Below are 26,963 nucleotides of genomic sequence, written 5' to 3' on the forward strand. Positions count from 1 at the left end.
CCTCTCAGTCTTTCATTTCTTGTTCCACAACGAACTTCGAAAATGTGTTAATCAGAATTAGTATCCTCTGGCAGAATTTAAATTTTGCACATATATATTTGACCAGCCTATGTTCTAGCATTTATTATATGGAAGTCTATGAGTAAATAAAGAAACAAAAATTGGTTTTAAATTGCCCAATTTAGTTATCATCTAAAAGATTTTAGATAGTAACTAAATCAACATAAATGGGGAAGAATATTTGATATATTTTGGAGGTGAAGGTTAAAAAAAAGTCAAAAGTTTTAATCTATGAGAGGGGCGTCAAACTGGATTTCTTTGAGGCCGAATCAGCATTGTAGTTCTCTGCAGGCCAGGGGAAGGGGGGGGGGAGACAGGACGGAGGCCTCCAGCAGCACTTTGCCAACCAAAAATGGGCTGCATGGAGGCCCCATGAGGCCCCTGCGGGAGGCCTCTGCATGGCCCATTTTTGGCCGGCAGAGTACTGCTGGAGTCGTCCATCCCGTCTCCCCCCCCCCGCCCCGCTTCAATGCTGATCCAGCCCTCAAAGAAATCCAGTTTGACACCCCTGCTTTACTTGTAAGAAAATAAATATTTTTATTGTTTTTATAAACTTTCTTCCAATTAGAAGACATTTTAAAAAAATGCTAGAAGGCTAGAACTTTCATTTTTTGTCTAGCTGCCAAACAAGCTTTGCTACTGGTATATAACTCATGGTACTGAATTCTTTGCAGAAACAAATTCGGGAAAATCATTATCTTTTCTGCACTCCATTCCAAAGCTCCTGTTTGCCAAGGCAAATGCAAGTTATGATCATACACTGCAAATATAAAACATCAGATAACAGTATTAGGGTTTTGTATAACATAAAAACAGAAATTCACACGATAAGTGGCTTCAGGAACAAATTTATATTCTGGCTGCAGGGGAAAAAATTATATCACATATAAATGTTTTCATGAACACTGCTATGAACTCATCTTGCTCAGCACTCTAAGTTATGTTTAGAAACAATGCATAATTTCTATGAAACACATCTTGCAAGTAGGTCATTTCATCCAGTCAATAATTATTAAACGTATATGTTGCCCGATTCCCAGTGATTCGTTTATTCACTTTCAACAGTTTCAATATCCATGGAATGTTGTTTATCAGAATTGTCTGGTTGAATTATTCTTTTCTTATGTGATTTGGTCACTACAAATTTTAACTCTTCTTTTTTGATCTTCTGTATCAGATTTTGGCTTCAGCTTGTAAAAATTCTGATTCATGTGATATACTAAGGTTTTGGTTTGCATAAATTCAGCCATTTTAAAAGATTGTAAATCATGGGAAAGAACTACTAAGCAATGACATTTAGCTTTCTTTCTCTGTTTCTTTCTATTGTGCATCAGAAATAAATTCAGCTACAGGTAAATTGTTTGGTTGCTGAAACCTTGTCTATCTTCTGAAGATGAGGAAGATGGTTCCCATTTTTCTGTCTTCTCTATCTAATTGACTAAATGAGGGACTCCACAAACAGCAATTGAAGTGAACAAGAAAAAGATTAGTAACGGTTTCCATTTACTAGTTAAGCAATAAAGTGATCAAAGGATGAGATAACCCTCAGCTTGGAAGAAGACCAGAAGTTAGAAATTCACTTCTTGCTACAGATAACCACAAGAGTACCACCATAGTTTTGGGATATTTTTCTGGATGTACTTATTTGATCTCAGTTTCATTTTTCTTTATTTCCCTCTTAGCCTTCTATAGAAGATTGTCTCCTTGTAACTTCAACTTTTGTTGCCTCACAGATGTGAGATGCAGTGTTTGTTCATAAATGTTCATCTGAAGACATTGTTGGGTATGCATAGATGTAAAGCTTGCTGTATCCAATTTTCCTTGGTTCTCTACCATATGCCCATTGCTGAAGTGGGAGTAAATGCTCAGACTGCCAGCAGCATGTGGATATAATTCTGATAAACAATACTTACCCATGTTTTGTACCCCTTATGTAGTTGATCTTTGCCTTCCATTCTTTTCTTTCCACAGTCATATGCCTACTAATCGAACTTATTCCTTGTGTTTTACAATAGTGTAGCATCAGGAATTGGAGGATGGGGATAAAGTTTCTGAGATACCTAATTCCACTCCTTCGTTCCTTACTGCTCTCCATTTACTCAAACACTATGTATAGTTTTTAACATGAGCAGATAGTAAGTAAGGTGATCTTTGTTGAAGCACAAAGATGGAGCCCATATCTGGAGAAAGAAAAGTCAGTATGAGACTAAAGAACATAGTAAAGAATTTTTATTAATATGATTCAGTGATCATCCAGATGTTCTTTCATTCTGCTTCAGCAAATTTTTCATATCTAGTCTTTGTCCAATGAGGCACAATCAGTCAGTGGCATTGACAGTTGACTTTTCTTTCAAATAATTTAATCCTATCATCATCACTTGGGATGAACTGAGATTAGACGTTCAACATGAAATTATCAAATTTATCTGGATTTCTCTGAAACTCCTCAAAAGTTTTAACTTGTAGAACAGAACTCCAAATCACACTTAAATTTAATTTTGATCTAAGGATGGAAATAACCAGGATTATGTAAACTGCTTTCCAGTGATGGGATTCAGCCAGTTCACATCACTTCATGAGAACCAGTTGCTAACTTTCTGAGCAGCTTGGTGAAATGGTTATTGGAAGAAATCATTACGGCAGACAAACGGTTGTTAAATTATTTGAAACCCACCACTGCTGCTTTCCTTTGCACTCCAGGAAATAGAACATTATTGTATTGGATGTAGGTTGAAAAGAATCTCCAAAATAATTCTGGACATTGATTCAGGTGAAATTTGAACAATCTATGAATATGTAAAATCTTTTAATATTTCTTTTCCAATTCCTTGCAAGTTTCATTGTACAGGACCAATTTGTTTGCCCTCAAATTTTTGCTTTGAAAGTTCAGTGATAACTAATGTATAGCTAGGAATGATCAATTTCAGACATGTATTTAAATACATATTAAAAAACCTAACTCATCAATACAGTATATGTTCATTGGATTAATCTAAAGCATCAGCTGTTCCATCTCAAGAAAATATTATCTATTTTTCTTATTTATCCATCGATCCATCAATTCATCCTTCCATTTATCCTCCTGTCCACGAACCATGGTATAAACATATGGAGGCATATGGCAACAGCTTTTTTCTGCTATGATCACATGACATTACCTTCAAGTTATTCAAGCCCAGGAATGAAAGTCACTTAAATCATCTCTAACCATTCTATTATTAAAGTAGTTTTTTCTCTCCTTATTCTGATGATGCCAAAGATGGCCTTATTGGGGATAATGTTTGTGTAACATGCATTGGCTTAGAGAAGAGTCAGATAATCAATAGTCCCTGAGAAAATGCAATTAAGGAAGGATAAGGTCCATCAGTAAGGATGACAAGTCTGTCTGTCTATATTTCTCTCTTCCTCTCTCCATTCATATGTACACAAAGAGAAATTGGGAGTTAAATATCCCCATTAGAGAAAACATTGCCCTCAATGTAACCTCCTTCTGCCCTCTTATATTGGTCTTTGAGTCATCAGGCCTTGAGTATTAAAGGATCATTTGATCCTCTAATACTCAAGGCCTGATGGTTCTCTTGCTAGTCCTGATGGTTCTCTTGCTAGTCCTGATGGTTCTCTTGCTAATCCAATTTTGTATGCGGTATGATTTTTTAGCCTTTTAACATTGGTTTTTGACATGTTTTATAGTTTTATATCTTTGTTGTACATTACCCAGAATCACTTCAATATAAATTTGATAAATAAATTTCAATTGAAAGGAGGAATAGCATTACTTGAGCACCTGACAGTAGGACAAGGAGCACCTGAGCAATGGGTGGAAACTAATCAAGGAGAGAAGCAACTTAGAACTAAGGAGAAATTTGCTGACAGCTAGAACAATTAATCCATAGAACAACTTGCCTCCAGAAATTGTGAATGCTCCAACACTGGAAGTTTTTAAGAAGATGTTGGATATCCATTTGTTTGAAGTGGTGTAGGGTTTCCTGCCTAAGCAGCGGGTTGGACTAGAAGACCTCCAAGGTCCCTTCTAACTCATACTTGAGAAGAATTACTTGAGAAGATAAGTTCAACATAAGTATCTGTGCCACTCCTGGATTGCTCCTGCAGATTGGTCAGTGACATCATCTTATCATTTTGTTGGGCAGCAGAACTAATTAACATCTAATCTTCTACAAACAATCAGAATTGTTGCAGTGGCAGGTTTGATGCATTAGTACTAGTCCTTTAGGATGGGCAGCTTCCTTTCGATGGGAACTCTTACCTTGTTCCACTTCCTGGATCCTGGGTCTTCCTCTAGTGAAGGCTAAACTGCTGAGATGCCTCATTGTCATTCACTTGTCTCTTTAGCAGACAAGCAACTTGGTGATGTCTCATAGCAATTATTCTACAGATAGTCCTTGACGTATAACTATAATCAAGACAGAAATTACTGTCATAAGTTATTGTGGTCATTAAGTGAGTTACCACATGAACCAGACCTGATTTTACATTTTTGGTATTAAGCAAACACCCTGATCACCAAGCAAATCTATTTTACTCAATGGGTGTTTTTTGCTGGAAACCAGAAGTTTATGTCAGAAACCAGCAAAAAATATCAATTGATGTCACGTGACTACAGGACTCTGCAAATATCCATAAAGGTCTATTGCCAAGCCCCCAAAATGTGATCACTTGATAACTTTGTATGGGGGGGCGTGTCCTTCATAACTTCAAACAAGTTAAGGATTTACCTGTAGTTTAGAAAACAGCAAAGTAGAATAAACTGGGTAGGAAAATATCACGATAATTGATTGAATGCCATTTCTAAGCTCTTTTTGGTCAGCTGGACTTCTGTAGTGCACTTCATGTATCAAGTTCAATGGCACAGCAGTTGGTAACAGGACAGTATATGAGATGAGAAAAGGAACCGTTTAATGGCTCCGAAATGTAGGCTACAATGATTTGTTTCTCCAATTACATTTTTATTAGAAAACGGAGGCTTCAGTATCAGCAAAACACATTTAATTTTTGAAATCTGATTTTGCAAGTGATAGTGTAATTTTAATTTAATTTAGTCATTTTTCTTCTTGTCTAGCAAACCCGACTTGAGGAAGAAACATAGAAGAAGAGAAATATGACTTTCCACTGAGTGGTTCCTTTCTTTTGAAAATGTAGCTTGGAACTTCTTGGCTAATTCTGATTTCCTTAATAATAGATCATCATCTTTAAAATACATTTGAATAAGCCCTTGGGTACAGAGCACTGTTGCTACAACTCAGTATTCTCGTACTAGCACTTCACTTTAAAATACATAATATTAAACCAACAAAGAAAGAAGTCTAAGCAAATTGTTGCCCTTGTGGGTAAAATAAGGGTTGTTCCTGACTCCATTGTGGCCAATTTTTGGCCAAAATTTTGTTGGATTAATTTTTATGACTGAACAACTTCTGAGAGCCAGTTTGGCATAATGTGTAATGCACCAGGCTAGAAACAGGAGACCCTGAGTTCTATTTCTGCTTTAGGTACAAAGCTGACTCCCGCGTGATCTTGGGCCAGTCACTATCCCTCAGCACTTAGAACAGTGTTTCTCTACCTTGGCGACTTTAAGTCCTGTGGACTTCAACTCCTAGAATTCCCCAGCCAGCTGGCTGGGGGATTCTGGGAGTTGAAGTCCACAGGACTTAAAGTCACCAAGGTTGAGAAACACTGCCTTAGAAGAAGGCAATGCCAAACTGCTTCTGAAATCTTGCCAAGAAAACTGCAGGATTTCTCCAAATAGCCTCCAGGAGTCAACACTGACTCAAAGGAATAAAACAGAAAAGAAAATCTTTCCAAAAGCAACTAAAGAGATTCTCATTCAACATTTCTATTAACAGCTCCCTCTGAAAGGAAAGAATATTGATCCGCATGGGAATGATAGTGATATGTCAAAAAATAGGTTTCAGTGAATATTACTATATGCATTGTAATGTCCAGGAACAAATTGATAAAAAGTAATAACTTGCTGTGAGAATATTAAACTGCAGGTAGTCCTCAATTTGCAACCACAATTGAGCCCAAATTTTCCATTGCTAAGCAAGACAGTTGTTAAGTGAGTTTGCCCCATTTTAGGACCTTTTTTGCCACAGGTTAAGTGAATCACTATGTTGTTAATTTAGTAACACAGTTGTTAAGTGAATCTGGCTTCCACATTGATTTTGCTTGTCAGATGGGTTTACATGACCCCGGGATACTGCAACTGTGATAAATACATACCAGTTGCTAAGCAGCCAAATTTTGATCACATGACCATGGGGATGCTGCAACAATTGTAAGTGTGAAAAACCATCATAAGTCACTTTTTTTCAGTGCACTTGTAACTTTGAACAGTCACTAAAAGAATGGCTGGACTAACAGGACTACCTGTTTGGTAAGGCTGCCAATGTAGATGGTATAAGTGGAGAAATTTATATCTACATCTATCTCTATCTCTATCTCTACCTCTACCTCTACCTCTACATCTACATCTATATCTATATCTATATCTATATCTATATCTATATCTATATCTATATATCTCTATCTATATATCTACATCTCTATCTATCTCTATCTATTTATCTCTATCTCTATCTCTATCTCTATATCAATACCTATCTACATCTATATCTATATCTATATCTACATGTATATCTGTATCTATATCTGTATCTATGTATCTATATCTATATATCTATATATCTATATATCTATATATATCATCTATATCTATCTCTATCTCTGTATCTGTATCTATATCTATATCTATATCTATATCTATATCATCTATCTATATCTATCTGTATCTATATCTGTATCTATATATCTATATCTATATCTATATCTATATCTATATATCTATATCTATGTATCTGTATCTATATCTATATCTACATCTACATCTACATCTACATCTACATCTACATCTACATCTATCTATATCTATCTATCTATCTATATCTATATCTATATCTATATCTATATCTATATCTATATCAATATATATCTATATCTATATCTATATCTATCTATCTATCTATCTATCTCTATCTCTCTATATCAATATATATCTATATCTATATATCTATATATCTATATATCTATATATCTATATATCTATATATCTATATATCTATATATCTATATATCTATATATCTATATATCTATATCTATATCATCTATCTATATATCTATATATCAATCTATATATCTATATATCTATATATCTATATATCTATATATCTATATATCTATATATCTATATATCTATATATCTATATATCTATATATCTATATATCTATATATCTATATATCTATATATCTATATATCTATATCATCTATCTATATATCTATATATCAATATCTATATCTATATCTATATATCTATATATCTATATATCTATATCATCTATCTATAGCTATATACCTATACCTATATCTATATCTATATATCTGTGTGTGTGTGTGTTTGTGTGTGTGTGTAATTTACATTTATAGTGTATGTCAGAGGTGGGTTGCTACCGGTTTGCGTGCTGGTTTGGGTGAACCGGTAGTGATATGTTGGCCTGGGTCGCAGAACCGATAGTGATCCTGTGGGTAACTGCACATGTGCGCAAAGCGCACGTGAAGCAAAGTGACAGCAACCCAGCCCATTAAACAATCTGGTATGTAGCTTGTTTAATGAAGATATGAAGACTTCATATTTGATGGTAGAATAATGATATTACTGTTACCTTATACAAAGGGATGTTATCAAGAGTAAGATGAAAAAGCATAACATTAGTTTGTTATTGAAAAAAACATTTGGCAGAATTGTGTCTCAAAGGATATAAGAACTGACAAAGTGCAAAAAGTGGGAAGTGCAGTGTGGCTTTTACTCTAGGCGGGAAGTGTGAAGACAAGATGTTTGCTCTCATTGAGAAATCCCTGAAAGTGAGAAACCGTGCATTTATTGATTTACAGACTCTGTATGATAAAGTTAAAAAGTTGGAACTATGGGATATTTTGCATGAAGCTTGAGCTAACGATTGTTTGCTGAATGTGATAAGAGCAGCAAAGGATGCAGGAAAATAAATGGACCACTTAGTGAAGAGTTCATCACAAAGAATGTGAGATATCTCATTAATGTATTTATAAATGTATAAAACCTGTTGAGGGGGAATATGAATGTGTGTATATTTTTGTAAGCAGATTATATCTGAGAATCTGAATGATTTGTGATCAACATTACATCTCTCTCCCCCCCCTCCCTCCCTCTCCCCCTCCCCCCCTCTCTCCTGTCCAAAGTGGTTTTTGGGTGATGTACAAAAGTAGAAAAAAAAACATAAAACAGCTAAAAACATTAATTCAGACAAGCAGCCCAGAATAAAATGATCCAATAATCAGCAACATCACCAAAACAGAAGCTTTAAACAAATAATAAACATCAACCCCAGGCCAGGAACCAAAGCCAAGTTTTCAAGGCTTCCTGGAACCCCATGAGTATGATGCACTGAGACATGGAGCTGAATTGTAATGTATTAAAGACTGAGATACATGTGTTTGATGGAGAAAACGAAGTAAATAGTTTCAGGTAAAAATAAGTGGTGCAGAACCAGGCCAATAGATGATTAAAAAAAAACTTGCTTAGAATTTACTAAAGGTGCAAAATAGAATGGAGACATTTTAAGATGATGAGTGAGGGATTAAAATTTGACGAAAGAAGGAAAAATGGCTGTATATTAGAATGTTTGTTTTGTTATATGGAAGTGAGAGTTGAATGTGTCAGAAGAAACAAAAAAAATTAAGTGAAATGGAAATTAGTTAATTAAGTCTGTGTGGCTAAAGAAGAGATAGATTTGACAATGATGGGTGTTGAATGTATGTGGCTTGAACAGAAAAGTGAGTAATTAGTACAGAAGTATACTGAGATAGTTTTGTCATTTGGAGTCAAACAATGAGGATCAAACCGTAATACAAATAAATGAAATAAAAGTGAATGGGATAAAAGGGGGGAAGGGAAATTTGAATGGTTGAATCATGTTGATAAGATCCACAAAGTGAACAAACGTGTATGAATTTGTAGATGAATATAGTAGATTTTGCAAGGACAGAAAGATACGCATGAGATAATAGATGGTGTAAGTATGAACAGCTATAGCTGTGTTTCCTTTTCTGTTTCTTATCTCATGCCTTTGCTTTCTATGTCTTACAAGTTGTTACTTCTTTCCTGAACTTGGCGGTACTTAGCAGAGGTGGTATTCAGCCAGTTCTGACAAGTTCTAGAGAACCGGTAGCAGAAATTTTGAGAGTGGGAAGGGAATAGGGATTTTGCAGTATCCTTCCCTGTCACACCCACAAAGCCACGCCCACAGAACTGGTAGCAAAAAAAATAATAATCTCACCACTGGTATTTACCCTGAAAAGGAATTGTGTGGTGTTTGTATATATTTTAAACTAAAAGTTAAGACTTGTTCCCATCTGTGATAGAGAATGCAAGGTGGTCATTTTAAGATGATAGTAGCCATCCTATTTTTTAATGTTGTCATTAAAAAAAATAAGTTTTTATAAGAGAAATATAAAAAATATTTTAATAAATTAATTAAAAGTCTCATTCAACTAATAATTATTAGCTAAAGTAGCATTCAGTTCTTGGTTGCAGCCAGGTTGTGCAATCTTTCTTTCAGAGCACAGTTAGATGTTAACATGGACCTACTTCACTGAGTTTGTGTGTGTGTTTGTGTGTGTGTGTGTGTGTGTGTGTGTGTGTGTGTGTGTGTTCAAAACATCTTCTGTTTTGCCATAATGGTGCTGCATGTTTTTCAATCCTTTCTTTTCCATTCTCACATTGATTACTAAAACTGGTGGGGATGAGGAAATATTTAGCATGGTTACATTGGGATAAAACTTGGTATGCAGAACTATATGTTACACATGAAAGGAAGATGGAATTCTAGGTAGGCTTATCATTTTTGGATCCACTTCTGTGATTCTCCCCTCACTGATGTCCAAAGACATTTCATCTCTCCTTCCCTCCCTCCTCTGTCTGCTAGGTTTCCTCCCCCGCTTCCAAAAAGGCATCCTTAGAGTTAAAGCTACATGAATTTGCCCTACTTTTCATTTCCACAAAAATTCATTAGATTTCAAGAGCTGCCTCTGCCTATTAGAAGGAGACAGACGTGGAGGGTGGAGGGGGAGGTACTTCCATCAGCCAAGCATATCAAGTTTTAGCTATAGCCTGAACCACATTGATGCAGGCCTTCTCATGCATAGCTGCCATTCGGAGCAGAAAATATCATTTCAAGACGTGACTCTCTGCAGTCTGGCTGAAGAAAAAATTAAAATTTAATTCCCACTTATTGTGATTTTGAACATTTGTTAGCTGACTTCCCCACGTGGGCTAGGACTGAGGCACAATTTTAAAAAGGCAATTTGAAACATGTAACAACATTAGTAAAGTACTAAAATAGGGCAAATCAGCAATAAATAGATTCTGGAAGGGGGGAGCTATTTGAAGTCTTAGACTGAAAGAGCTACAAAAGGGTGAAATGTTCATTAGCCAGCGTAATGCCAAACTACAACTAGGACTGGTGAGTCTCTGGCAGATTGAATTCTGAGCAGGAAAAGTGGGATTTGATGAGATATCAAGTTATGTGGTTTAGATTAAATTGATGTATTCATAATAGTGTAACATTTTTCAGCTTTTGGCACTTGAAGGGAAGGAGGGAACAATATGAATATGGGGAAGGAACCCCAGTGAAATTAAGAATATTCTCATTCTGAAGTGTTTCTTAAATATGGCAGATATTTTGGAAGAGAAAGAGGGAGCATTTCCAGTTAAGAATTCAGCTCCAGTTTGAAAGCAGCTACAAGTCTCCTCATCATCAGTAATGGAAAGTTGGATTGTTTTATTTCAGGTCAGTTGAGACTCCTGTGAAAATTGGTTGGTTGTTTTTTTTAAAAAGATGTTGGCTCTGTAGCCACATGGAAAGTAAATTCACTCCATTTTCCAAACTCTTAGAGTTTGCAGTTTTCCCTTAGTAGCTGAGACTGAAGAATGCTGAATGGCAGCTGCTGCTTAAAAATTGACTAGACTTTCTTGCACCTGACAAAGAGCAATGCACAAATAGAGGAGCTGCAACCATTGCCCCTTCCTTTTGTACTTGTTACTGACCTCACCATCATTATTTTTGCAGCAAAAAAAGGGGGGGGAGAGGATATTCTGTAATATAATAGCAGAGTTGCACCTTAAAGCTGCCAAACAGAATTTAAGAGTATTTCAGAGGAGAGCAGAAGGTCTGAGAAACTGGAAGAAGAAGAAGGATCCTCAATGAAAAAACTACTTATTGCTCCAAAGAAATTGCTGGACTGTGAGGATAGAGCCTCAGTATTGGAACAAGTAGGGGGTTCATTATTTATTTATATTTATTAAGAATTTTTGATTTAATAAAAGACTAAGCAAAAGAAAACCAAGAAACTGTAAGAAACAAAGAGAGAAGCCTGTGGAGGAGAACTACAATGCTGATCCAGCCCTTGAAAAAATCCAGTTTGACACCCCTGATCTATGGCATGTATTGAAATGGGCTGATCTTGCTTCAGAAGAGGCAGCCACACTCAAGTGGCTAGAAAGAGAAAAGCTGGAAAAAGTTATCTCCCCATCAGAAGTCATATATCAGGATTAGTTGGTGGCAGCTCTCTTGGGCTGTCTTTTCTGCGAAGATGAATTTCCTTCTGATTCACTTTGGGGATTCAAAACAAGAGAATCCTGTCAATCTGCTGTTTGAGGCACATCAGAGGCCAAAAGGGTAGATATACTTTATCTAAACAAGAGACTATATATATAGAGTATGGAAGGCTGAAGCAAGCAGGCAGGGAATGCCACAGAGTACCCCAGAATGAAAGGTTATCTGTTCATGTATTTGTCTGCAAGACTTCAGGGAGAAAAACCCCTAAGGGTAGAAGTTAAATTCCACATTGCAGTTATTTGTGACTGTCTCTGTCATTTTATGGGGTCTGGGGTGGGAGAGATTCTCGACTGTGAACTACCTGGGAGCCCTGCTCTCCCCACTTGTAAGCCCTCAGAGTTACACTTCGTACAAGCCCTAGCATGTGTATTAAGTTCTGAGATTGGTTTGGTGGACTCAGGGAGGGGTAGGTAGAGTATTGTTCATAAGCATGATCACTCTCTTGGAACTGTCACACAGACTGGTATGTGGACAACAGAGCCTCTCTTTTATCTCCTGTGTACTTCTCCTTCTGCTTGTGAGAGTCTAGAGGCCAAAGCAGCTGCTGTTTTTAACACAGTATACTTACACAGAAGGTGTAAAAACGAAAACAAAACCTGAAACAGTTCTTCAGCCAGCCCTACTCTGTGCTCATCTATTTATATATTACTAAAACTCTTGTCATGACCTTTAATTGGTGAAATAATGCATCATAGGGCAACAATTTTTGATCCAAGGTATCTTGACTAACTTATGGAATGTGTCCAAAATCTGGAACCAATGAACAAATATAAACCAAACTGAAAGCAGATGGAAAAGGGGGGAAAGTGTATCCATATTTCATTGCAAACTAGACCTCAATGCATGTCAAAAGGGAAACTTTTTCCTAGGAGAATATTACTATATAAATGGCATTCAAAGGATGTGTGCACTCAAACTGTTCAATAATAGTGATGTGTGATTCCCAGCTGTATTATAGAAGTATTTTTCACTTGGCTTTACATAATGTTCTCCTTTCCCCAGTGATTTATACCTCTACTCAAATAAGTTTTAAAACAACCCAAAAGCATGCAGATTTGGCAGTCAATTCACACCTTGTATATTAGACACATTTTTGCTTGCATTGCCTAAGTTGGGAGGGGGAGAACCTTTATATATAAACGTTCCTCCCAAAAATGAATGCTTGAAATTATATTTTTCTAACCTCATTCTGTATTTGCTGTATTGAAGCTTGGTGGAAGGAAAGCAGCTTTAAAAGATCAGAGGCGAGGAAGACAAAATGGTTGGGACCCGATGTGCCTCTCTTCCTCCAAGTGGGGACAGAGGAAGGAGGCATTATGTTATCTTAAAAACATTTCTGATTTCTAGCTGAAAACATAATTTATACAATTTATACAAAATCAAAGGCATTCCATGAGCTCCAGGTTTAGACTACTCATCCAATGGTTCTCAGAACCATATGAAACTGCTAATTTTTGTGACTCCTCTTATCCTAGCATAAACCTTTTTGGGTGGACCCAAATTTTTAAATTGCTAGTTGCCTAGGCATCTAGGATAGGTTGCCAGTGCATCTAGGGAGGATGCTTTGCAAGAATCAGTTTCTTTAAATCACAAGTGCCTAACAATGATATTAGAAAATAGAAAATATTGCTGACAAATAATTTGGTGAATTTTTATTTGAAACTGAGGACAGCATGGAAACATGTATTTCCCTATCTATCTATCTATCTATCTATCTATCTATCTATCTATCTATCTATCTATCTATCTATCTATCTATCTATCTATCATATTAAGCCCACTTTGGAGGGTCCTTTTAGGTGGATAAAGCCTAAACTTTCTAAACAATTCTTAAATTCAGCTTTCATTGATACACTCAGAACAACTAGGCTTATATAGCACAAGACATGTTTCTTACTATAGTGCAGGGGTGGGGAATGATGGCTGTTTTATGACTTGTGGACTTCAATGACTTCATGACTTATGGACCAACTCAGGAATTCTAGGAGTTGGTCCATAAGTCATGAAGATGCCATCGTTCCTCACCTCTGCCTTAGTGGATATTAGGTATTGTCCTCCTGCTGTACAGATTCCACTACTGTGGTGAAAACTCCAAGTAGAGGGAAGGAGTGAAGAGGTTGGCAGCTTTAGAGTCCTTGCAGGGCAGGAAGCGATGCAGACCAGAATTTCTCCCAAAGCCCTCACCTAGTTATTCCCAAGAGAATGTAGTCAGTCTGGTGAGATTCCTATAAATAGGTGAGCAGCAATACAGGAGTAACTGATCATGTCAATCCAGCCTCCCTCAGCAACCTAGAAAGAAACCACTTAACTCCATTTTGCAGAATTAAGAGTACTTTTATGAAAAGATAGTAGCTAAGCAAAGCAAGATCTGAGGCAAAAGCGCGCAAAATCATACATATCAATATGTGACCCAACCCCCTTCCCCTGGTAACCCCATCCCACACTCCAATCTGCAAATCCCTTAGGTGTCATGTGAGTTCCATCTTCAAAGAGCAACATCAGGTTGGTATGCAGGGTGGTTGGCCTTGGCACCCCAATCACTATCTCCAGCATGCGCAGTAGATGGTGAGAACAAAACTCCCTTTTTACTATCTTTCCTGTACTTAAAACTTCCCTTCCCAAATACCAGCCTCCCCCCTCCCCGTTTCAATGGCAGCTGAAAGCAAATAGCGAAACAGAGGCTGACAGATCATGTCATGATATTCTGGCTCTTTGCTCTGGACAATTATTTGGCCAATTCACCTATAAATCAGATTTGTACATTGTTGTTGCTTATAATTATGGTTTCGATTACTTTTTAGTTATTCTTGGTTGGAGTTATAGACAAGTATGATTATTCGATGTTTGCCTGGTCCCTGCCTTTATTGGTGGCGTAAATCATGTTAAAGATATTTGATGTTATCTAACTGAATTGTCTTTATATGAATGAATGGATCCATTTTGTCTGAAAAAAGCCAGGGGTCGCTAGATAGAGAAAACTTGCATTAGAAGCCACCAATGTAGGTAATTAGCAAACAACTCCTAATTTCACTTTTTCTACAGTAGGTGACTGAGCAGATGGTAGCCTTTTTGCTCTAGGGTTTTGTTTTTATTTAACTGAAGAAGTTGGTTTTCTAAATAAATTCCAGACCATCTTTAAAATAAATCTGCCCTGATGGGCATTCTGTAACTAGCAATAGAAAAGTACTTAAGCCTGGCTAAATCTCTCTTGCAAACTGTGATGGAGCGGGATAGACTGGAATTGCCAGAGATCGCTTTGTAGTAAGCTTAATTAATTATTCTGTTCCTCTGGCAAAGTTTGATATAACCAGAGGCCAACCTATACAAGTTTCTTCTTGATGCTGTAACATTTGGCTCACTCATATGACATCTGGCACATTCCCTCAGAAATTTTCTGACACTATTTTCCCATCAGTATGCTATTTCCACTCCCACCCCTGATACCCCTCCTGAGTTTGATAAGTTTCATAAATGTTGCTGTCTAAAATTTCTGTTCATATCTGAATTATATAAACTTCAGAATGGAGATATTATAAACATTTACTGGTGAGAGTATCTCCAAAGCTATAGAACCAGTCTGGCAACATTTCTACCCATCGTTCATCTTTGACCCGAGGCAAGAGTGTTCTGCGTTGCATTTGTTTTATAACTGGATCGCTGGTTAGCCATGTTTAAGGGAAGAGTCAGGTTCTGAGTGTGCTTTTTATACAGCAGACACAATCTTTTTTACTTTTTAAATCCTTACTGCTCCAAAGTGGTACAGGTCGACTCATATGTTAAAAAAAAACCAAGCAAATATAAATAATATGTAATAACTTATTAGACTTTTCACATTCAAAACTGCAGCCATTTTACATGAGATGTGATCTTTCAAACTCATTCTGGTTCTCTTGCAATTAAAAAACTACAGTATGTGCTGGTGTGTGGCATTTGATTACATTACAGTCACAGCAGATACTGTGCTGTATTCATTAGCATGTGACCTCTAGAGAGGCTTTGCATATGAAAAAGCCCAAGTGGGCTCCAGCATTTACTACATCCAGAATTTCAGCATAGCATAGCAATTTAACACTCTTTAATAGGTTTGCTGGATTGCAATCCAGAAATCCCCCATAGCTTTCAGTCTGCTAAAGCCCATCTCCCTCCCCTGTTTTTTTTAATTTTAGGTTTTGGGTTTTTTTTTTACAACTTGCTTAGAGTTCTGCTAACTGCTGCAGGTGAATTATAGACTAAACTGAGAAAACCATGGTAAATTAAAAAGTCCAAATGAAGTCTTTGGGTTGCAAAATGACAGATGGTTTTAAACCAGTAAGTTCACTTTCTTCTTGAATCTAAAATAGCTGAAGTTATTTGTGGTTTATCCTGTAATAAAATGTAAGTTCGTTGCTAACATGGCAGCTTCTTTTGAAATTCATGACTCCAGCAGAAGATCAAAATCCTGGTTCCTGTTTGTTTTCATCCCCGAGACATTTAGAATAAAACTGGAATCAGTGGATGTGGCTAGAACTGGCTGGAACTATTTACAAGGTCTCCTTTTCATTAGAGCTGCATTTTTATGGCTTTTGCGAATGCACAATGCCGTTATGTAGAAATCTGGAGGTAGATATGTGGTGTTCCTACCCTCAAAAGGGCAGAGAGTTATTACAGATAACTAAACAGCAATAGCAGTAGTAGCATAATGCTTTTATCAGGACATGCTAAGTTAGCTTCTATAAACTTTAGATCCTAAAATTCAGGTCTCAGGCTACTCTTAATGAAAATATAGTAACAGTAGTATCTCCTCAGCACATTGATTATGCAACATTTCTGGTGGATTAATTTGTTAAATTAGCCCCTGAAGGCAGGACAAGAAGCAATTGGCGAAAACTAATCAAGGAGAGGAGCAGCCTAGAACTACGGAGAAATTTTATGGCAGTTGGAACAATTTATCAGTGGAAAGATTTGCCTCCAGAAATTGTGTCAGCTGAGGGAACCTGGCATTGTTTAAAGACACTTCTGTATCATGTGACCAGTATGACTATATGCTGAGGTGCACAGAAAGCTGTTACCTTCCCACCAAAGTGGTATCTATTTATCTACTCCCATTTGCATGCTTTCGAACTGCTAAGTTCGAGCCAAGGTAAGAGCCAAGGTGGCGCAGTGGTTAAAATGCAGCACTGCAGGCTACTGCTAGATCAGCAGTTCAGCGGTTCAAATCTCACCGGCTCAGGGTTGACTCAGCCTTCCATCCTTCTGAGGTGGGTAAAATGAGGACCCAGATTGTTGGGGGCAATATGCTGACTCTCTGTAAACCGCTTAGAGAGGCCTGAAAGGCCTATGAAGCGGTATATAAGTCTACTGCTATTGCTATTGCTATAAGTGGGTAGAAGCTGAAGCAAGTAACAGGACACACCCCCATTGTGAACCCGGTGTCAAGTCAGGTCGATTCTAGCTTTCCAGCTGACAAGCTCAACATCTTTAACTGCTGAACCATCACATCCCCTTATATTAATAATATTAATAATATTAATGACAAATTCACCATCAGTCCATCACAAAAGACAGTTTTACTCAGAACCATTTACATCCTGCAATGATATCTATAAAACCATCAGACATTCACATCTGCCTATCTCCAGGTCCTTAAGAAGGATTTAATAGGTGGACAAAAATGCCAAATCCTGTCTGAACATCTGGCTGACTGTATGATGAACCATAAAAATCAATCAAATATATAAAGGGAAGTGGTTGTAAATTATGATCTTGGAGAAGTTTTGATATTTCTTGGGGGATGGTTGTTTTTATTTCTCAAAAACTCTTATTAATATTACATCAAACACTGAAGGGATTTTGTTTAGTTTTTTTCATGTACACAAAATAGTATTGTGTTTATGAGTGTGATCTTCAACATTTTGCCTCCAGTTGTGCTTTTGATATTATTATTATTATTTTATTCTCAGCTTGTCCATAGCAATAATCACCGGCTCCAAAGTGTAATGGGATGTTTAAATCCTTCCACCTTTTATGTGCAGGCAATGAATGCATCATATGTTTAAAAGGGGTGGGGTCTTTTTCACCTGGTCATGTGCCCTTATTTGAAGCCAGCAACTATTTCTGCAAGTCCCCTGATTATTTGATCAGCATACACACGGAATTCATATATATCTAAATTAATTATTTTTCATCACACTGAATTAGAACTGATAGGAAAATAGGCAGGACATTAGTCACAGGACATCATTAGTCACAGCCACGACTGATGATGCCTCCCTGGATTTTTCAGAGTTCCCAGCCAGCATGCCAATTGGGAATTTTGGAAATAAGGTACCAGGCTGGGAAAGAATGGATTAGAAAGCCTCTGTTCATATTTATATGTTCAGTAATATCTACAGTTTTGTCATCTGTTGCAGCTGGATATAAAATCAATCCACAAAAAAATAGAGTTTCTGATCTGCTGAAATTGAAAAGATTGTTCTCTGTTTCTGTCTCCTTTATATTTTTAGCTTGTCCCAAAGGCACCTTCAAAGCATCGGCTGGAGATGCCCCTTGCAGTCCTTGCCCTACCCACAGTTATGCTTCCATCCCAGGCTCCAGTGAATGTGCCTGCCAGACTCACTATTACCGTGCTTCTTCAGATGTCTCAGATGCCCCCTGTACCAGTAAGTATCTAAGAATAACGAGGATTGGCTTAGTTTGGTCCCTTTTCCTTTTATATCTTGGATTCTTCTTCTGGCCCAGTTCTGTGTTTGCTCCTTTTCCTTCAGGTTCTTCTATGATTACTTCCCTATGTTTTAGTTTCTTCCTCAAGTCCCTTGTTTTCTTTTTTGATGTCCCTAGTCCTGTTCTGTTACATTTTATGCATTAGAGAGGTTTGTTCCCCAAACTGTTCTTTTGAACTTCCTCTTGTACAGAAGCATGGAAAGAACAATGGTCTCCAGCCTTTCTAGGCTAGCTGCCTGTTTGAAATTATGAAGAATAAGTGATTGCTGGGTGGGGTGGGAGAGAGGTTACTCATTCACAAAGTGGCTGTTCGAATATGACCTCAAGATGTACTTAAAAATGAAGATAGTGTTGGAAAGTGGTTTATGGTATTGCAGATTCCATTGGCATAGTCACATCAGTCTGTGACCTTAAGAACAGTGAAGTCTCTCTCTCTCTCTCTCTCTCTCTCTCTCTCTCTCTCTCTCTCTCTCTCTCTCTCTCTCTCTCTCTCTCTCTGTGTGTGTGTGTGTGTGTGTGTGTGTGTGTGTGTGTGTGTGTGTGTGTGTGTGTAATTGACCTTGCATTGCTAACATTCACAGGAATCAATATATCCACAGAGACTGTGGTGGTTTTCATCTTGATTCTTCTCTTCTGAGGATTTTGATCACATCTCTTTCCTCCTTTGTTATCTACGAAGCCATTTTCTGTTCACCATCAATGCTATTTGATTTCTAGACATAATTGTTAAAGTTAAGTAGAATGTCCATCAATCAGAGAATTGTCCACATTTTTAAGGAGAAATAGGTTGGAGATTAATTAATTCTAAGGTGTATCCTGATGGCAAGTATTTCGCGAACAGCCATGATTCAGTGACATTTGTTGTTTTAGGGATGTTTATATTAAATTTGTTTGTGTTTAAGACACATCAAGATTCTTTGTTGAAATTCAAGATATACTTAAAAAAAACCTTTAAAAGCACAGTGAAGCAGAAATGTAGTGGAGGTTGCAATTAGATTCATATTCATGAATACCCAAATAATAATAATTGTTTGGCTTGGTTAAGTAATGACACCTGGTCTAAACTGAAATCTTCCTTATTTTTATCACTCCACTAGCAAAATGAGGGGATTTTAAGAGGTGGGGAGGAAAATGAAAGTTTGATTTGATTTTGATTTTAAGTTTATTTATATGCCGCCCTTTTTCCTGGGGGGACTCAGGGCAGCTTACAACTCAAAGGGGGGGGGGGGAAACAAACATTTAACACGTAAACAATACATAATTAAAAGCACAAGATTCATACCATTCGGGTGGGTTACAATCTTTAGCCCCAGGCCTGACGGGATAGCCAGATTTTAAGGGCTGTGCGGAAAGTCTGGAGGGTGGTGAGGTTACGAATCTCCACGTGGAGATCATTCCACAGGGTCGGAGCTGCCACCGAGAAGGCTCTCCTCCGCGTAGTTGCCAGTCGGCATTGACCGGCAGATGGAACTCGGAGGAGGCCTAGTCTATGGGATCTAATTGGTCGCGTGGAGGTAATTGGCAGTTGGGTTTCCTACTTGGGGGGGGGGTAGTAGTAGTAATTTTTGAAATCTGGAAATAATCTGTCATGGCTGTAGGCTGCTTTGGGATACCAACTATGCATTTTTCATTCTTGAAATTTGGGTTAAAATTGTTTCTTGGGAAAGATTTCTGTCCAGTTACGTTTTATTTAGTTTGCTCCAGAGACAACGGTTTTCTATTTCAGTTTTTCAGGATTTCATTTTTCCCTGTTTTGTAGGCATCCCATCAGCTCCTCGGGATCTCAGCTATGAAATTATTGGATCCAATGTCCTCCTGACCTGGCGTCTCCCAAAGGATCTGGGTGGTCGAAAGGATGTTTTCTTCAATGTTATCTGTAAAGTGTGTCCGAATGGCTCTCCAGGGCCTTGTGTCCGTTGTGGGGACAGTGTTCAGTTTGAACCCCGGCAGGTGGGGCTGACCGAAAGCCGGGTACAAGTGTCCAACCTCCTTGCCCGTGTTCAGTATACTTTTGAGATTCAAGCAGTCAACCTTGTGACTGAACTGAGCCCAAATTCTCCACATTATGCTGCCATCAATGTCAGCACCAGCCAGTCAGGTAAGGAGCATTTTATGTTGATTTATCATTGCTTATTTTAACCTCTCTTGTTCCTCTATTTTCCTTCCCCAGTCTTAATCTCTATTTTTTGCTGTGGATGATGATGAAATAAAACCAAAGAGAACAATGAGTTTCCACTAATAGTGTGGGAGCAAACTAGGTAGAATCTCAGTCTCACCCCATTTATGACCAAATATCAACCTTTTAGATAAGACTGTGAAGGCAATTTATGGGAAACAGAGATGGGTGAAATTGGTCAGAGGACAGAAAATGCTCATGTTTCTCTCCTCCTACAAAACTAAAAAACTTACCTTGGATCTTGATTTTGCACCTGTGTGAAGTCACAGATGATGCAAGCTGCAGAAGCAAATCTCCATTTTCTCCCCCCATGCACCACACACTCCACACATATGCACGGAACCCCCATACCCCCGCATATCCATGCATATCCCCCATGCATTGCCCCACCCCTGTACATGTGTGTGACCTCTGCATGTGCCCCACCCCCCACATGCACGCAACCCCATCACCCCCTGCACATGCGTGCACATCTACTGCATGCACCCTGTGCCTCATGCATGCGCAACAGAGACCCAAAAACTAGCTGATCAATGGGAGGCGCGCACACATGTGCAGTGGAGCTGAGCTAGGACGACAGCTCACACGCCCACAAAGAGGGTTCTGTGTGCCACCTGTGGCATGCATGTCATAGGTTCGCCATCATGGGTCTACACTATGTTGTGAAAGGTGTCCACAGATGTATTTCATTGTGTATTTTCGAGATGTTGAGCCTAATACTGGGACATTCTTGTCGCTTAACACTGGAGGAAAAGGAGAATTGGGGTGGGGTGCTGTACCTTTTTAAGTGATCCAGGCAAGATTTCCAGGTATTTATAACCTTGCAAGATTTTCTAAGGATATGAAAAATAAATCTTGCAAGATTTTGAAATCCAATACAATTTCAACCTACTGTATATACTCAAGTATAAGCCTAGTTTTTCAGCCCACTTTTTGAGCTGAAAAAAGCCGCCTCGGCTTATACTCGAGTCAGTGAAAAATTTGCCCGAAATGGAGGAGAAAAAGCGGCGGGGCCATGCCGCTGGGTGACGCTCGTGAATGGCCCAGCGCCCCTGAGTTTCCCCTCCCTCTGTGTCAGTTTGCCGCGCAGTGTGCACCGCACCATCCCCCCTCCTCACGTTCTAATGTAATGCAGGGCTATCTTACGATTCCCCTTCCTCCCCCTCCTGCCGCTCTGCAACGATGTCCCACCTCCTCCTTGTTATGGCAAGCAGCCACATAGCGATGTCCCACCTCCTCTGGTACAGTGATCCAATGATAGGAATCACTGTGCCGTGTGTCATAGGAGGCGGGACATCATCATCACAGCGGGACATCAGCATCATGAGGTGAGTGAAGTATTTCATTGAATACACCGGTATTGTGTGATAATAATTTGTTATGCAGAGCAAATTTTTACAATGGCTACTGTATATTTAATGGGCACAGGCAGGCTGTATATGTTATTCAATGGGCAATGGCATTATTGGTATCTATTTTTATTTTTGAAATTTATCGGTAGCTGCTGCATTTCCCACCCTAGGCTTATACTCGAGTCAATAACTTTTCCAGTTTTTTGTGGTAAAATTGGGTGCCTCGGCTTATATTCGGGTCGGCCTATACTCAAGTATATACGGTATATTTTAGGTTTCATAGGGCCATCTAGAAATGTCAGGGATGTCTATGAGCTCCCGGTGCCAGTACATTTGAGCATCTTTTATAGTTTGCAACACCATGTTCAGGTTATAATACTATGCACAGATTGTAATACTTCATGGAGCAAGTAAGTTTTGTCATCAAATTATTTAATGTAATTCATCAAAATGTTTCATTAATTTCTCATAGTTAATGGGACTTGCTACAGCATTGCAAGATAAAGCTTTCCTGTGTTGCCGAAAGCATGTATTCCCATGGCCTTTGATAAAACTTTTTATTTTGCTTGAATCCACTCCCCAAAAACTTGGCAAAAGGGAAAGAGCTTGCCTTTGCAATTCAGAAAAAAGATCTTTGAAGTGGAATATTTGGCTCAGTATAATGCTTTGAACATTTTAAAATCTATGTAAATACTGAATATTATTAAAGTCATGCTCTTTGGATTTACTGTCTCAGGCATTAGTCCCTTAGGACAACCAATCCCTTTAGATTCCCAGCCTAACATGCTTTTTCTTATTATTACTAAAGGTACTAAGATGATAACTGCTATTTCTACTTGGAAATTGTACAGCATTTTCACACGCTCAATATGCTTTATATAATTGTTCAATCATCCATATTATAGATGGGAAGATTGAGTTTGGGAGACAGTAGATTACCTAAGACAACTTATTGAATTTATAGCTAAGGTGAGATTGTAACCACTGAATTTGGTTTCATAGCTTAATCTGTTGAAAATCAGAGTGACTGCTGTCTTCTTCCTTTCCTCCCACTCTAGCACAGTCAGATGATGGCATGTCTGATTTTTTTTTCTTTACTTGCTCTACAGAGGAGCCAACTATATCAGTTAGGAGATATCAGTTGCTATGAAAAATGGAACCTTTTATCAGATTTTGGCAGGGGGCTGGAGTGTCTGATGTAAGAATAAATAGCAATTTTGCTCTTTAGCTTTATCTAGCCAGTAGGTTTCTCCCAACTCATGTTATGGGGTAAAAGAATTAATTGGGAGGTTGGGGATTCATGATTACGATTGCCATAAATATCTGAGAGCCTCTTGTCTGTGTCTTTATTTCATGGATAAATGCCACAAACAGCATGTGAAATTTAGAATCACGTACACCCGTATTTATTTCTTTATAACATTATATTCCATTCTTCTAATAAGTACAAGTAACTCAGGGTAGCTAACAACAATCAAAACCACCAAAGCAAAATTAAACTAGTTTGGTCTAGTGGTTAAAGTACTCTCTAGTCCCACTTTAGGCATGAAATTCTGCCAGTCACTCTCTGTCAGCCCAAGTCACCTCACACCTAAGGTTCTTGTGCAGAAATTAGGAGGAGGAAGGAGTATTAGGTATGTTTTCCACCTTATTTATGAAAATAATAAAGTCAGAATAATAAATAATAAAGCATAAACAAATTTGAGAAAAAAGAAAACTCAAGTAAAATATACCTTGTGGGTAGTTTCACTGCTTTCCTTAAAAGGAAGTTCTCTTCTTCCCATTAATTAGAAATTATTCTAGTCCACCTTTTACTGTTTTTTGTTTTGCAGAGGGAAGAAGATGCACAATTATGCTTTGAAGTGCTGGCCATTTACATCTTTAACCCATGAACCACATGATATCCATGAAGATGAATAGAAGTTTAGAGAATAATAGCAAATTTATTTTTTAAATGCCCACAGTGACTCTGGGTAGCTTACAGGTTATAAAATAAATAAATTTATAAAATAAATTTAAAAAATATAGTTAGAAGTTTAGAAGATTAAAACAAGACAAAGTTAAAGTATTATTAAAAATAATATTAAAATCGAACTAAGAAAGCTAAGAACTGTCTAGGGCAAGGAAGAAGTCTTCTTATCCTGTCAGCTGCGTCCTCGCAGCCTCAGGCCAGCCTGCAAAGCCAGGTTTTGATATCTTTCCAGAGGGCCTAAAGGGAGGGGGCAGTTCTTTACCACTTTCAGTGGTAGAATGTTCCAGAGAGATGGGGCCACAACAGAAAAGGCTCTTCTCTTCGATCATGCTTGCTTAGCAGACTGGATCTGTAGCCGGCGTTTTCCAGTGGCGCAGGTGGAGCAGTCTTGTCCCATCAGAAAGAGACAGTTCCTCAGACAAATTGGACATGTGCCATATAGGGCTTTAAAGGTAACAACCAACACCTTAAATTGGATCTGATAAACCTCCAGGTAGCCTCACTAAAAGAATACAAATGACCAGCTGTCTGCAAGGAGTATAAATCCTTCCATTCCCCACCACCCAGTCAGAGTTGAAGAATCTTCTTGGATAAGAAGTGAAATTTCTTCAAAGAAAAACTAGAAAGTCCAGTTGCCTCCTGAGGAAAAAAGCACCGTTGGGGCAACCAGAGCCTGGATGACTTGAGAATCTCCATAGACATAGGAGACTAACTGTATAAGACTTTATAGGATTAAACTGTCACCCTGAATTGCACCTGGAAATCTGTAGACAACAAATACAGGTGCAGATGTTAGATGACTCTTGCAATTTCAGTTAACACACAAAGAGGACACTATATTTGCACTAAGCTCAGGTTAGAGATGTGCATCAGCTACAGTGGAGAACTCAAAATAGAGATCTCAAGAATTTAGATTAAACACTGTGCACCAGATAGCAGGAGCCTTAGCAGTTTAGCTTTAAAAATTAATTTAATTAATTTTAATTTAATTACTCTGGGAGCATAATTGTTGCCCCTACAGTTGAATATCTAATTACTTCATTGGAGGCTGTTTAGACACACTAGGAAAGGTCTGTAGAGTGGAAATTTCCAGGAAGAAGATGATCTGTATATAAATGTAAAACTATTGAAAAGTCTTCACCTGCTCAATCTTATAATTATTATCAAGCCAGTTATAGTAGTAATGTGGGAGTGATTAGCATGCCTCTTGATGAATGCAATCATACCTGATTTTCACATTATTAATTGTAGCATTTCAGAATGGCAGTAGGAAGTTAATATATGAAGACTATATCACAATCTGATTTGACAATCTACAGACAAGATTACAGCATTGTCAGTGTATATAGAATGGCTGGAGAAAGAGGGTGGATCTTAGTTTTAATAAGAGTTTAAGAGTAGAGTAGAATAGAATAGAATCTTTATTCATTTAGTCATTTGACCATATCAAAAATATAAAACCATTGATATAAATATTAAATAGAAGGTAAGAATATATTTAGGTTCTGACTACCTTAAAAGTTGAAAGAGATTCGGTTAAGTCTGCATTATTTGAACATTGCAGTTACATCGCAGTGGCACTGTCATCATACCTTGATGTTTGATGTAGAACTTTCATAATTAATTGCATGCATTGGAAATCAATAAAGGAAGCTTCCAGTTGGCCACAGCCACTCACAAGGGATTGAATCAAATGCCACTTTCAGATCTATAAAAGCTGCATAAAGAGCCTCTCCAGGAGGGTTAGCATACTTTGCAGAGATGTGGTGCAAGATTAGTCAGCAGTGAAAAAGCTGATCTGAAGCCAGCTTCTTCTACTGCTAAAAGTCTTTCTTGAACTACCCAGTCAGCAAGATTATAGTAAATAAATTTAATATGTAATTTACTAATTATATGTAATAATATGATTAGATAGCAATGTCAGACCCGTCCTAAGAACAGCACAGAACAAACCAGTCAAAATTCAGGCCTTTATTTATTTACAACCGACAGACAGAAGCTTGCCAGACTAAATCTTTACTTACTCTCACCTCAACAGATATACCTTGGGAGATTTTAGGGAGTGGCTATCCTAATTCTCTTTCTACCAAACGTCAGGCTGTGTTCCTTCTGGTTTCACCCCCTTTTGGAATGCATTCCCTCCTTCCTGTAGAAATGCTGCTTCATTACAGTCTATCACACCACCTCCCCTTCTACAGGCACCAATCCTCAAACCCTCAGGTTGTGGGGGGGGGGTTCCCACCTTTTCAATATATTGACATTATAATAAGGTTGTTTCATTCCTTTGAGATTTTTAGAAAGATATTGATGCAGGTGAATAAGGGGGCTAGGACAATCCACCTACTGAGATTGTGTTTTAACGTGTCTGGAAAAGAAAACAAATGGATTCTAGAACAAATCAATTCTGAGTTTTTATTGGAGGCAAAATGACCAAGCTCAAATTATCACCTTATGTGAAGACGCAGTTCCCTTCAGAAATCCATAAAATTGGGAAAAGATAGAAGGGAAATAAACAACCAGCAGAAGATGGACCAACTTAATTTCAGTGGCAATGAATCACATTTAATCAATCAATTAATTAAATTTATATGCCATCCATCTGGCTACCAAAGTGACTCTTGGAAGTCCTAAAAGAACAGATCAACCTGGATAATATTAATTAAAGTGGTTGCAGTAGAAACTCTGCAACAGGAATTCCTGAACAGGAACTTTATCCAAACAGAATGACTGGCTATCATCCCACAGATTTCTATTGTCCTATTCAACCCACGGCCATTCACACCCATCACCTTGGCACCTGGAGTGCCTTCTCTCATTCAGACAAAGGCACATTGATAACAAATCCTTCTTCTAGAAGTAGATGTTTCTGGGTGGAGCTAATAACACTCTTGTAGTTGCTATGTAAACACAAGAAATGACAGCAAATTATCTTTAAAGTATGCTGCTTCCCTTCCACCTCACCCAGTAAAATGTAAAGC

General features: G+C 37.9%; 1 protein-coding gene across 1 annotated transcript in view; it reads left to right on the forward strand.

The window, feature by feature from the left end:
* Positions 1-26,963, forward strand: part of LOC106555048 (ephrin type-B receptor 5) — a 144,809-nt gene that overhangs the window by 73,129 nt on the left and 44,717 nt on the right. Inside the window, exons 4-5 of the mRNA XM_087716398.1 lie at positions 18,269-18,424; positions 20,245-20,583. Coding sequence (XP_087572524.1) covers positions 18,269-18,424; positions 20,245-20,583 — 495 coding nt within the window. The remainder of the gene's footprint in view (positions 1-18,268; positions 18,425-20,244; positions 20,584-26,963) is intronic.

Source organism: Thamnophis sirtalis, unplaced genomic scaffold (genome assembly GCF_051295495.1).
Source record: "Thamnophis sirtalis isolate CommonGarterSnake01/CBP01778 unplaced genomic scaffold, rThaSir2_p1.2 scaffold_5, whole genome shotgun sequence".
Classification (NCBI taxonomy): Eukaryota; Metazoa; Chordata; class Lepidosauria; order Squamata; family Natricidae; genus Thamnophis; species Thamnophis sirtalis.